The sequence below is a fragment of the Asparagus officinalis genome, chromosome 7, assembly GCF_001876935.1.
Source record: "Asparagus officinalis chromosome 7, Aspof.V1, whole genome shotgun sequence".
Taxonomy (NCBI): domain Eukaryota; kingdom Viridiplantae; phylum Streptophyta; class Magnoliopsida; order Asparagales; family Asparagaceae; genus Asparagus; species Asparagus officinalis.
Window position 1 is genome coordinate 131,081,021 of NC_033800.1, and position 12,978 is coordinate 131,093,998.

General features: G+C 40.5%; 1 protein-coding gene across 1 annotated transcript; it reads right to left on the reverse strand.

Moving 5' to 3' along the window:
* LOC109849027 (protein disulfide-isomerase-like) lies at positions 5,107-10,250 on the reverse strand. The gene is given in 9 exon segments (XM_020418794.1): positions 5,107-5,853; positions 6,713-6,825; positions 7,721-7,729; positions 7,732-7,846; positions 8,044-8,232; positions 8,334-8,401; positions 8,508-8,727; positions 8,854-8,884; positions 9,948-10,250. Coding segments are annotated over 9 exon segments (1,221 nt in total). The 5' UTR covers positions 10,145-10,250; the 3' UTR covers positions 5,107-5,574.

Genomic DNA, 12,978 nt, shown 5'->3' on the forward strand with positions numbered 1-12,978 from the left:
TTTACTTTTTGTAGACCACGAGTTGGGCATGTATTTGACATATGACAGGCCATTAATATTATGGATGGAGATGGAGTTATTGCTCCACGTTGTAGCTTTTGTATTTGATATTTAGATATTTACAATTGGAGCTGAGGGAGACGTACCTATGCTTATGTTGTAAATTTCTAAACACCAAACCTCCATTTTATTTTTACAGTCGATGATTGACTATCTATGTGTATTACCAACTATTTTCTTATCATTCTAGCCCTTCCCCTTGGGGTTGGTTAAGATGTTACCCGCTAGCGCTTGACGCTCGTTGTTTCACCAATTTCAGGTAACGAGCCAGGTGCACGGAGAGCCGTAGCTTGATGGAGTTGCTCTAGTTACTATTTATAGTTTTTATTAGTAGTTTATGTCAGAACTCCACAGTAGATGTATTTATGAACATTTGAGTTATTATTCTAGTTTTGTAAAGGCGATGTGCCTTAATGTCATTTCATTTGATTTCTTATGTCGAGGCACTTGTATTCAGCTCAGATGTTTTCTTTTCAAAGATTTATCTATTTATATCAGTGGTGATGATTTTCTTCAGAGTATCTGTTGTTTAGTTTTCCTTCTGTATATTCTCTCTTGCTTGTTGTGTACCTACACCTGTTGTTGATTCTACTAGATATGTAGTAACTGTGATGGTGAAACATGTTATAACATGGTGTTTGGTGTTGGTAGGTTTGACATTCTTGGTTTGACCTTGGACTGCAACCTTATTGAAACCAGAGGCGTCACAGTTAGTAGCAGAGCTCTAGTTCCAGTATCCTTAGGATCATTCTTGTGTCAAGTCGTGGAGTTAGAGTAGAGTTTCTTAAGATTTATGTATAGAGTCCGTTAGAAATTTCTAGAATGAGTAAGGATGTTATATACGCGTATTCAAAATTACGAATATTTTTTTATGATATTAAAAGTATTTGTGTGAATGATATATGATATGAATTTATTATATGTTTTGTTCGAGGACTTATAAACCTTCTTCTATGTGCTCAGATGGCCGGACGTGGTAGATCTCGTACCCGGAGAGCTGGTCAGGCAGAACCACAACAGGTTCTACCAGAGCCTCAGCGAGCTCCACCTGAGCCGTAGCAGGCTCCCCAATATTTGATAGATTTGATGGCTCCCATAGCTGCTAGGATGGAAGCACTTGAGGAGCTCGTGATGAATCATATCACACCACCACCACCACCAGTAGTTCCACCACCAGTAGTTCTACCACCGGTAGTACCAGCTATTCCCATTGCAGAGGATTTTCCGGAGGACACATCGGAACTCACCCCACAAGCAGTTGCTGATAGAGCCGTAGGGCAGGAGGCTTGGCTCTGCCTAGTGGAGAGATACCTGAAGATGAGAGCACCGGAGTTTCATGGATTATTAGATTCCCTTACAGCACAAAAGTGGAAGGAGGATGTGAGTAACATTCTTGAGATACTTAATATGACTTCAGTTCAGAAGCAGAGACTGGCATCCTACAGTCTCAAAGGGGATGCAGGGATATGGTATTGGTTGCAGTTTTCACCAGAGCAGAGGACGACCCTCACCTGTGAGGATTTCGTCTACTTCTTCGATGAGGAGTATATCTCTTCCGCGGCATGGGCCGGGAAAGAGCTTGAGTTGTCCAGATTGACTCTGGGAGACATATCAGTAGCTGATTTTGAGAGCATGTTTATGAGCTTGCTTCACTTCACGGGCATGTGGTAGACCAGAGAACGCCAGGCACAGATGTTTCTAGCAGGACTTCACCCTAGCCTTCGTCGATACCTCGTTTCTAGGAAGTTCTACTCAGTTCGAGAGGTAGCTGATGCTGCCACTTCACAGGAAAATGAGTCAGCTATGTTCCAGAAGGACAAGGAAGGGAATACTAAGGATAAGGGTAAGAATAAGAGGCCATTTTCAGGACCCCATCAGCAGCAGCAACAGTAGCAAGGCCCTCATAAGAGAGGACCCCAGCAGGACCAGAGAGCGCCTCAGCAACGCAATTTCCAGGGCACTTGTTTTAAGTGTCACAATTTTGGTGACAAAGCATCAGAGTGTCGCAGTGCACCAGCAGGAGCCCAACAAGGGAAATGGCAGAATCAGCAGCAGAATTGATTTCAGGGCCGAGGTCAGGGCTAGCAGATGAGACTTGAGGTACCGCCTGTAGTACCACAGATTGAGGGACAGGTTCATGCAGTCCAGGAGGTCCATCAGGGACATGTAGTTCCATATGCTCCACCTCCAGTAGCAGAGCAGCCTCCAACCACCGGCAGAGTGCATGCAGTAGTTCCTCGTGATCATGGTGCGAGCGGGGCCGTAGTGGAGGGTACGTTCCTTGTGAACTCCTTTCCAGCCCGTATTCTTTTCGATTCAGGGGCTTTGCACTCTTTTATATCTTATGCATTTATGATTAGACTTCAGCTCGTAGCTCAGTCTCTAGACATTCATTTGTCAGTTTCTATCCCTCTAGGTGAGATGCCACTCTTGGAGAGTATTTATAGGAGGTGTATTATCAATTTAGATGAGTCTGAGTTTGTGGTCGATCTGATAGTGTTGAGCATGTCAGAGTTCGATGTTATTCTTTGTATTGATTGTCTATCTTCCTACCACGTCAGTATTGTCTGTTTTGCGAAAACAGTCAAGTTGTGAGCGTTAGATGGGTCCGAGTTAGTTGTAGCAACCTCTCAAGGGAACCAGTTTGCGGAGTCATTACTGGCGTACATTGATGAGGTGATGCTTCGGGATCAGAGTGTTGATATATGCGAGACTAGAGTTGTCTCAGATTATCAGGATGTCTTTTAGGACATACCTAGGTTGCCTCCTATGAGAGAGGTTGAGTTTTGTATTGAGTTGTAGCCGGACACAGCCCCGATATCCCGAGCACCCTATCGCATGACACCTTCTGAGATGAGGGAGCTAAAGACCCAGTCGGATGAGTAGTTTTCTCAGGGCTTTATTCGTCGGAGTCATTCTCCGTGGGGAGCGCCGGTCCTCTTCGTGAAGAAGAATGATGGTAGTATGCGATTAGGTATCGACTACCATGAGTTGAACAAAGTCACTATCCGGAATAGATATCCTCTGCCTCGGATTGATGACTTTTTCGATCAGCTGCAGGGAGCGTAATATTTCTTGAAGATTGATCTTCGTTCTGGTTATCATCAGTTGTGGGTTCGGAAGATGGATATTCCCAAAACCGCCTTTCTGACTCGATATGAGTCCTTCGATTTTTTGGTCATGCCATTTGGGTTGACCAATGCACCCGTGGTATTCATGGATTTGATGAACCGGGTCTTCCGTCCATACTTGGACCAGTTCGTGATTATATTCATCGATGATATTCTTATCTATTCGAGATCGGAGTCAGAGCATGAGCAGTTCTATGTTTGGCTTTGCAGACTTTGAGGGAGCATCAGCTATATGCTAAGTTTAGCAAGTGTGAGTTTTGGATTTCTGAGGTCAGGTTTCTTGGCCATGTTGTCAGCAGAGAGGGCATAGCAGTGGACCCAGCTAAGGTTTCAGTAGTACTTGATTGGGAACCGTCGAAGACGGTTACCGAGATTCGTAGCTTTTTGGGACTAGCCAGCTATTATAGGAAGTTCATTCAGGACTTCTCGAAGATTGTAATGCCACTTACACGCCTTACGAAGAAGGATGTACAGTTCACTTGGAGCATGGAGTGCCAAAAGGCCTTTGATACCTTGAAGGCTAAGTTGACTACGACGCCGGTTCTTACTATTCCGAACAGTGACAGGACATTTGTTGTATATACGGATACGTCGTTAGCAAGTTTGGGAGGTGTCTTGATGCAGACTCAGAGGGTAGTAGTATACATCTCACGGTAGTTGAGGGTGCATGAGCAGAACTACCCCACTCATGATTTGGAGTTAGCAGCGGTAGTATTCACGCTGAAGGCATGGAGACACTACTTATATGGAGTTCAGTTCGAGCTATTCACATACCATCAGAGTTTGAAGTACCTTTTCTCTCAGAAGAAACTTAATCAGAGGCAGCGGCGATGGATTGAGTTCATCAAGGACTACGAGTTCGCGATTCTATATCACCCGGGGAAGGCGAACATCATAGCAGATGCTTTGAACAGGAAGCGTCGACATCAGGTTGCGGCTTTGAGGTGCTCGTTGTATCGAGATCTTCTCACTCTTAATCAGTTCGATTTTAGGCCAGAGATTGGTGGGACCAGCGCATACTTGGGAACTATATAAGTGCATCCATCTTGGAGGGACAGAGTAGTCAGAGCTCAGTTAGAGGACTCTTGGATTCAAATCCGGAAGGAGAAAATTTCCAAAGAACCCAAGGATGATTGGACCATTAGAGCAGATGGAGGCCTTCGAATGAAGGGTCGATTGGTTATACCGGCTAGTGTGGAGCTGAAGAGGGAGTTGTTTGATGAAGCACATAGTACCCGATATACAGTGCATCCAGGAACCACTAAGATGTACAAGGACCTGAGAAGACACTTTTGGTGGAGTGGTATGCGTAGAGAGATTGCAGAATATGTGGCTAAGTATTTCACCTGTCAGCAAGTGAAGGCAGAGCACCAGAAACCAGCACACTACAACAAAATACAACATTGCCGACGAAACAAAAACGTCGGCAAATGTTTAAAAAACGTCGGGAAAAATATTTTCCGACGCAAAATACAGCGTCGCTAACGCGTCGCCAAAAGTGCGTCAAGGAAAGTATTTAGCGACGCAAACGCAAAATACAGCGTCGCTAACGCGTCGCCAAAAGTGCGTCAAGGAAAGTATTTAGCGACGCAAATACATTGCGTCGCCAAAAGTACACTTTTGGCGACGCAACATGCGTCGAGAAAAGTACATCTTTTAGCGACGCATATTATTTTGCGTCGGCAAAAGCATGCTGAATTTTTCCATATGCGAAACGGCGTCGGGAAATCTTGCACTTTTGGCGACGTACTTAACGTCGGCAAAGGGCAATGCGTCGGCAAAAGTATACTTTTAGCGACGCGGAAATATGTCGCTAAAATATTACTAATTTGCATCGCCAAAAATAATATATTTTCTGTCAAATACAAGCCTACACTGAATCTGAACATCCACAAAAAATTTGATCTCATTCACATCAACATAAAAGTCTATTTTTCCATTTCCCCTTGAGCGCTTAAAGCGTTAATTTACAAACTTCCTCTTGCATACCCAGGTACATAAAGTCTCTCAAAAACAGATTACATCAAGAAAACTAGAAACAACAATATCAAATTTGTATCATTAATTACAAACTTCCTCTTGCTACAGTGAATTTTGATATGCACAAAATGCCATTTCCAGCAAGAGAACGAAGACTTGCTACAGTGATTTCCGAAACGTACAACCATTTCCAGCAAGAAGGCAAACCAGCTTTTCCAGCGAAACCCACATGGACATGTACAGCAAAACCAATAACAGCAACACAGTCTCCCGGAAAGCATTTCCCCGTCTAGGCCATAGGAAACAAATCCAAAACAACAACATCCAGAGAAATGTACTGAATAGAGCAAATTCTACATACCCGAGTGTAACTGATTCTCCTCACCAAGCTGAGCAAAACATGCTACTCTGTGGCAAACATTAGCTGAATTCCATGATTCACTGCACAGATCCGAGAAGACAAGAAGAGAGGCTCCTCGGCTGGGAACAAAATTGCCATTAAGGACTGAACTGGCACTTCTGATGAAGCAGCGGAGTCCTTGTTCTCCTTTATGTAATTAATGATGTCCTCCGCTGTTCTACCTCCTTCATATTGCATAACCTTTCCACTAGCGGAAGAGAAGTACATAGTTGGATATCCTTTAACATCGAAATCACCTGGGATATCATTTGCAGTAGCATCCTAGAAAACAGAAGCGTGGATAAATCTCAAGAACAAAGAGATTATCATCACTAATTATCCCAAAAAAGAAATCATCACTAATAAGAAGAATTTTGTGCAAAAACAGAGTAGAGTAATGCAGAGTTGTCTGAATCTCTTTTGAAGATGAACAAATGCATCTAAATAATCTATTAAAAATTAGAAAATAACACTGTTTGATTTTGATATTTTCAACTGTTACTGCTTCCATTATTACAGTTTTCTAAAGTGTAGATTCATTACTTTTTACGGTACATTTGGCTACAAACTAGAGTTTTCTCCAAACTGTTCCAGATGAGGAAAAGGAAAATGTAAGGTCTTAATAAGCAGGTCAAGAAAGCAAGCCATAAAAAATTGTCTGTGTATGATGCTTATAAAACCGTGCAGCAGGGAAGCGGACTTGTAGCAACATCTCCTATTATGTTTACATTTGTATAGATTTTCTTCACTGGATGCATTGAAGCATTTCATATTACGTTTACCTTTTTTTTAATTCTTCCCTGGCTATATCTCCTCATCTCATATTTACCTCTTTTTCTTTGGATTAGGCTTAAGAAGTAGGACTCGTCTAACTTCCTACTTATATCTCATGTATCAGTTTCTTCTGTATAAATACTAGCAATAAGAGATGCTAAAAGACAAGGTAGAAAAGTTATTTACTAATCCTATCCACTCCTATGAGTTCTGTTCTGAATTCGGCCTTCCTAAATGCCATGGTGACATAAAGTAAATTGCATGCATGCATATACCATGTAAAGAGACGCAAGCACATTTCCCTATTAGATAATGCACATGCAGTGGTCAATTGGTTAGTTCTAGACTTGCAGCAAAGGAGAATTACCATCTTTGCAATGACCACATCAGCATCCTTCTCAAACGAGACAGCTACTTCATCCAAGATTGGAGCCAGCTTCTTACAGTGTCCACACCAAGGTGCATAAAACTCAAGTAGAACTATCAACGTAAGAAAAAAGAGAGAATAAGAAAAGGAGGGTGTATGTAAATATCATCAGAACACGTCATGTATTCTTCTTGTCTGCCCATATAAAATACCTTGATATATGTAAAAAATAGCATATCAAGAAGCAACACAATAGACATTTCAAAGGAGATTTAAATCGACAATTGTCACACAATTATTTTATTTTATTTTATTTTATTTGAAGAATTCACTGTCAAAGGAACAGCAGAGACTGATGGATCCACATGAGTAATATATATAAAAGACATAAGCAAACAAATGAAAAGAGAAATGATTAGGTTTCAGCATGAACAAGTAGTCTAAAGAAACTTCCGGCTATAAATAATATCAAGAGCTTCTTCAAGATATTGTGATCAGATGAATGAGTTGAATACTGATACTGATTGAATATTAACAATAAGTGTACTGGATAAAGACTAAAATCTGAGAACTTAGCAATTTCATAGCCAAAAACTCTTCAGACTGAAAATGTTGTTTGCATAGTGAAAGAGGATAACCCCTTCACTAATGTAATTCAACAACAATATTTTTGCACTGAAATCTTAGTGGGAAATGTATTATAAATGCATCTTGTGGCTAATTTGTCAGTAAGGACACAGTCCTATCAATTTGCAGGCATGTCAGCAGCACACGAAAAAGATTATTATGAAATTATAAAAAAAACACTTGAGGAAACATGATTTCATGTCACATGCAAGGACATGGAAAAGAGAGAATGGTAAACATGTTTTCCATGTCAATTTCCAAATATGCGATGTTGTACATGGACTCTGTAACAGATATTACATAGACACGAAAGGAAAACAGTGATATTGTTTAGCAATTCCGCTTGTGCGGAGAGGAGAGAAGGGGAAAATCAATTCTTACTTTGGAATTGTCGCTGTTGAAGAATTTAATGACAAAAGGGTGGTTGGTGGGATCCTTGTTAAAAGTTGTGACAATAGGCACACTACCAACTTCAATGAAGTTTTCTAATGCTTCCACATTAAAATCCTGCGCAAAAGGGGGAAAACATAATGGATCCACTACTTAGACTATGAATCAAAAGAGAAGAATCACGTCCCCAGTATATAGACACATCTGCTTGCTGTAGATGACAATACATGTTTTTTTTAAGAAATTTGCAAAGCATATGTATCTGCCAATTTGTAAACAGGAATGGAGTATTGAAACAGGTATGTTAGTAGTACCTGACAATCAACAGAAAGTTCATCAAAGGGCTTGAGTAATCTAACTACGGGTCCCTTAACAGATGAATCCCTGTGAGGAAGGAGCTTAGCATCCGATAAATGGATGAACTCATATTCAGAACACAATTTATCTACAACTGACATGAAGTTCTCAAACTCCTGACCAGAAAATTCAGGGAAAATCCCCACCTACAATAACAGTTAACAGGATTTGAGAGCTTGCAACGAGCTATTGAGAAAATCAGAGAAAAAATACTGAGAAAGGAAGGAAGCACAAATTGAGAACTTACAATAATAACTTTCTTATCATTGATGAGGTTTGCAACATCATCCGAGGATTTGACCTCAGCAGAAGCAGGACCAACTTGCTTCTTCAAGTATTCAACTATGCCATCAGCATCCCTAGAACCTTTGTACTCTTGGATATTCTTTCCCTCATCCCCCAAAAACACAAGCAGAAGCAGGACCAACTTGCTTCTTCAAGTATTCAACTATGCCATCAGCATCCCTAGGACCTTTGTACTCTTGGATATTCTTTCCCTCATCCCTAAAGATCTTTAGTGTGGGGAAGCCGCTCACTTCATACTTAGTGGCAAGCTCTCTATTGACTTCGTCATTAGCATCAACTTTAGCAAGAACAACTGGAGGGTCATGCTTACTCAGCACCGATGCAGCTTTCTCATACTACAAGGAAAAAATACTAAAATTTTTTAGGAATCCAAAACAAATAAAAGAAGGAAAATAGTAATGTGTAGTCAACGTATATCAATGGAACTATAGGCACTGTAGCTTGTTTTCTTAAATTATTACCTCAGGAGCCAGATTCTTACAGTGTCCACACCTGTCAAATTAGGAGTGTAACATGTAGTTAGTAATGTGTAGTTTCTCACTCACATTATAGCTGTAGCCACAGAATAATGCAAAGGCCATTCATCATCTGCTGTTCATAAGTTCCAATATATCAATGCTAACTGCATGTTTTAATACTCGGTTCTACAGACACACAACTAGACACGAGGAAAGCTTCTTACATGGGATCTAATTCTCCTGATTCAACAGCCCAATGCTCCCATTCCGATTAAAACAAAGAAGAAGATCATGCCCCTTCATACCGTCCCCAAGAGATAAAGAAACATTGATAATAGATGCTATATATCATGTCAAGCTACTGAGTCATGATCTAGGTCTAGTACGTGCATATGTCTACCATCCCCATTCCTCAACAGAAGAAAAACATACAAAACAAGCTGCAAGGACAAATAAAGAAAAAGCAAACTTCAGTGACTTGGAAACATACAAAGTCTGTTTTTTTTCCCTAATATGAAATCAGTTGCCAGCACGAGACAACATAAAATAGGTACTTCGAGTGAAGTTTCGATTCATAACACACCTTTTTTATTATGTATGTTAAAATGCTCCATAAAAGCATCAGCTTAGACATGCATGATAAGATAATAGTATATTTGCAATGGGATTCCCGATTCTTGAAAGATTAAAAAAAAACCTAAGAAACAAATGCAAAATTTTTAATTCTTACAAACTAATATTATTCTCATCATTTTTTTGGGTGATCCATGTAAGCTTCTTGTGACCACACTGTAAACCCACGACCACGTAAACGTTCAGTATTATCCCTAAAAATTTCCATAATTCAGTAGAAGTAAGCGAAAATTAAGTTGCTGAACCTTGTTCTTATTTCTTCCATCATTAATTAGAAGTGACAAGCAACTAACACCACATGCCACCATCTTAAAATTTTAAAATCCTTGAAATCATATCATCAAAGAGCCAGCTTTGAACCACATAGGGTAAACCCTAAATGAACTTGAGCAGAGATCTGCTCCCCCAAAAACACAATCAAGCGATCACGACCCCAAATCAAACATCAAAGAATAAGAAATTACCAAGGAGCGTAGAATTCGACGACGACGAAGGGATGCTTAGCGATCGCCTCGTCGAAGTTCGACGCGTCGAGCGTGAGAACCGACGAATCCTCCTGCTTAGCTTCGGTCCCCTCCTCCACCCTAACTGAAGAAACCGAAGAAAAAACGAATAAAGCGAGAAAAATCGAAGAGATCCAAACCCTAGATTTGACCGCCATTAGAGCGGGGTAGAGCGAGCGAGAGGGTTTTTTAGCTCTTCGTGAAAATAAATGGGGGGAATTTTCCCTCCTTTGTACGAGTGGGGAAATTTTCGGGGGGAGGGGGGTGGGGGGTTGGCGACGCTGATAAATAAAGAAGCGTCGTAAAAATGTAACCTTTAGCGACGCCAAGGAGGAACGTTGGGAAAAGAACACTTTTAGCGACGTTAGCCTAATATGTCGCGATAAATGCACACTATTAGCGACGCTAATCCTAAAACGTCGCTAAAAAACTATACTTTTGCCGACGAAAATGAAAAAATGTCGGGAAATCCATAACTTTTACCGACGTTAAGTTAAAACGTCGCTAAAAATATACACTTTTATCGACGCTAATTATAAACATCGGGAAATATATATTTTTTGCCGACGCTAGCTAAAAGCGTCGGGAAAAACATAATTTTTGGCGACGTTTTTAACCATGCGTCGGGAATAAGCGTCGGGAAAAGGGCAGGGACACTTCAGCCTCTACCCATTCAAGAGTGGAAGTGGGCGGACATTTCTATAGACTTCATTGTAGGGTTGCCGAAGTCGAAGAAGGGGAACGACTCAGTATGGGTAATCGTTGATCGGTTTACGAAGTCGGCATATTTTATTCCAGTGAGGACCACTTATACCGCCGAGGCATATGTGAGAATATTTATCCGGGAGATAGTTCGACTTCACGGGGTCCCAGATACGATTGTATCAGATCGAGGATCAGTTTTCACCTCGCACTTTTGGAGGAGTTTCCAGGATTCATTCGGCAGCAGATTATTGCTCAGTAGTGTATTTCACCCTCAGACAGACGGTCAGACAGAGAGAGTGAACCAGGTTTTGGAGGACATGCTGCGAACTTGTATCATTGATTTTCAAGGTAGCTAGGAGGATCATATTCCATTGATAGAGTTTTCTTATAAGAATAGTTATCAAGCAACGATTTGTATGGCTCCGTATGAGGAATTGTACAGGAGGCATTGTAGATCCCCTATATGTTGGGCAGAGCCGGAGGATAGCTTGATGCTTGGATCAGAGCTTGTGAGGCAAACTACCAAAAATGTAGCATTGATTAGGGAGCGTATTATAGCCGTTCAAAGTCGGCAGAAGAGCTACACGGATCACAGACGGCGACCTTTAGAGTTTCAGGTGGGAGATTTTATCATGCTGAAGGTATCGTCAATGAATTGTGTGCAGCGATTTGGTAGACGGGGAAAGCTTGCCCCGAGATATATTAGACATTTTCTGATTGTGGAGCGTATTGGGGATGTTTCATATAGACTAGACCTTCCAGCATCGATGTCTAGTGTGCATGATGTACTTCATATTTCTATGCTCAAGAAGCATTTACATGATGAGGAGAGACAGCGAGTATTGGATACTCCGGAGATTGAGCTTCAGGATGATTTGACTACGATTGAGGTCCCAGTTTGTATACTTTCTAGAGAAGACAAGAAGCTTATAATTAAAGTGATTCCTTTGGTGAAAGTCCAATGGAACCGGAGAGGATCTAAGGAGATTTCGTGGGAGCGCGAAGAGGATATGCGTCGCGACTACCCACACCTATTTGAGCAGGTAAATTGTTTGGATTATGTTTTCTTATGGTTTATGATGATTTTGGGATAGTTATATTTATCTTTAACACTAGAATGGGGGTATTGTCACCTGATCCTTAATCATTTGAAAAACATATGGTATATACATGAGGGTTTCCTTGTTTGGATTATTTCGCTCGACGTACTAATTTCATTTAGTTAGGGATTAAGGTGCGAATACTTGTATTCTAGGTTGTTAACTTTAGATATCACTATGTTCATATCTGGAAATTAATGCTATGAGATGTGTATGTGGGAATTTAATTACTCCCGACGTGCTTTTCTCATATTATTAATTTTTGAGATACGATTTCGGAATTTTGAGGATGAAATTCTTTTAGGGGGGGGGGGAGAATGTAAAACCCCGTAAAATTTAAGTAATGAGTTTTTATTGTGAAAAATATATTTATATCATAGATGAATGTGATAACAAGTGTTTGGGAATCAAACAAGAATATTTATGTGAGAGAAATCAAGTGAAATAGACCAGCACACAAACGAACATGCACAATGGTTTTTATGTTGTGCGGTCGACCGCACTGGGCGCGGCGGGCGACCGCACTGGGCGTGGAGGTCGACCGCACAACGGCCAGTCAGTTTGACAGGTTTGGGTCATGTTGGGTTTTGGGTCGGGTTTGTGGGTTCATATATATAATTCTAAACCCTTATACAAACTTTAAAACCCTTATACAAACTTGTAAAATCTTTTTAAAACTCTTCTTTGTTTAAAAAACAGAGCTGGGTATAATGAGGTATATATAGGGAACCCCAAAGATCAAGAAAACCCAGCAAAAAGACCAAAAAACCAAAAAAGTATAAAGCTTGAAAATATAGCCATTAGAGGCCATCAATCGATTGACGGGTTGGATCAGTCGACTGAAGACCTCATCAGTCGACCGATAAACTCATTAGTCAACTGATAGTTCATCAGTCACAAAAATAGAAACTTTTGGCAATTCTAGACGAGTTCATAAATCGACTGATAAAATCCATCAGTCGAGTGATAACAGTTTATCAGTCTGATTTAAACAGTAAATCTGATTTTTAAACCTCTTTTAAAAATAGCAAATAAATTCCAAAAAATATAAAACTTTGGAAAATGATTGTAAATATGATACTGAACATGTTACAAAAAGTATTTTTAGATTTGCACCTCATAAATGAGAAATATATTCATTTTGCAAAATCGTCTAAAGCATGAAAATGTCAACACATTTGTTTTTG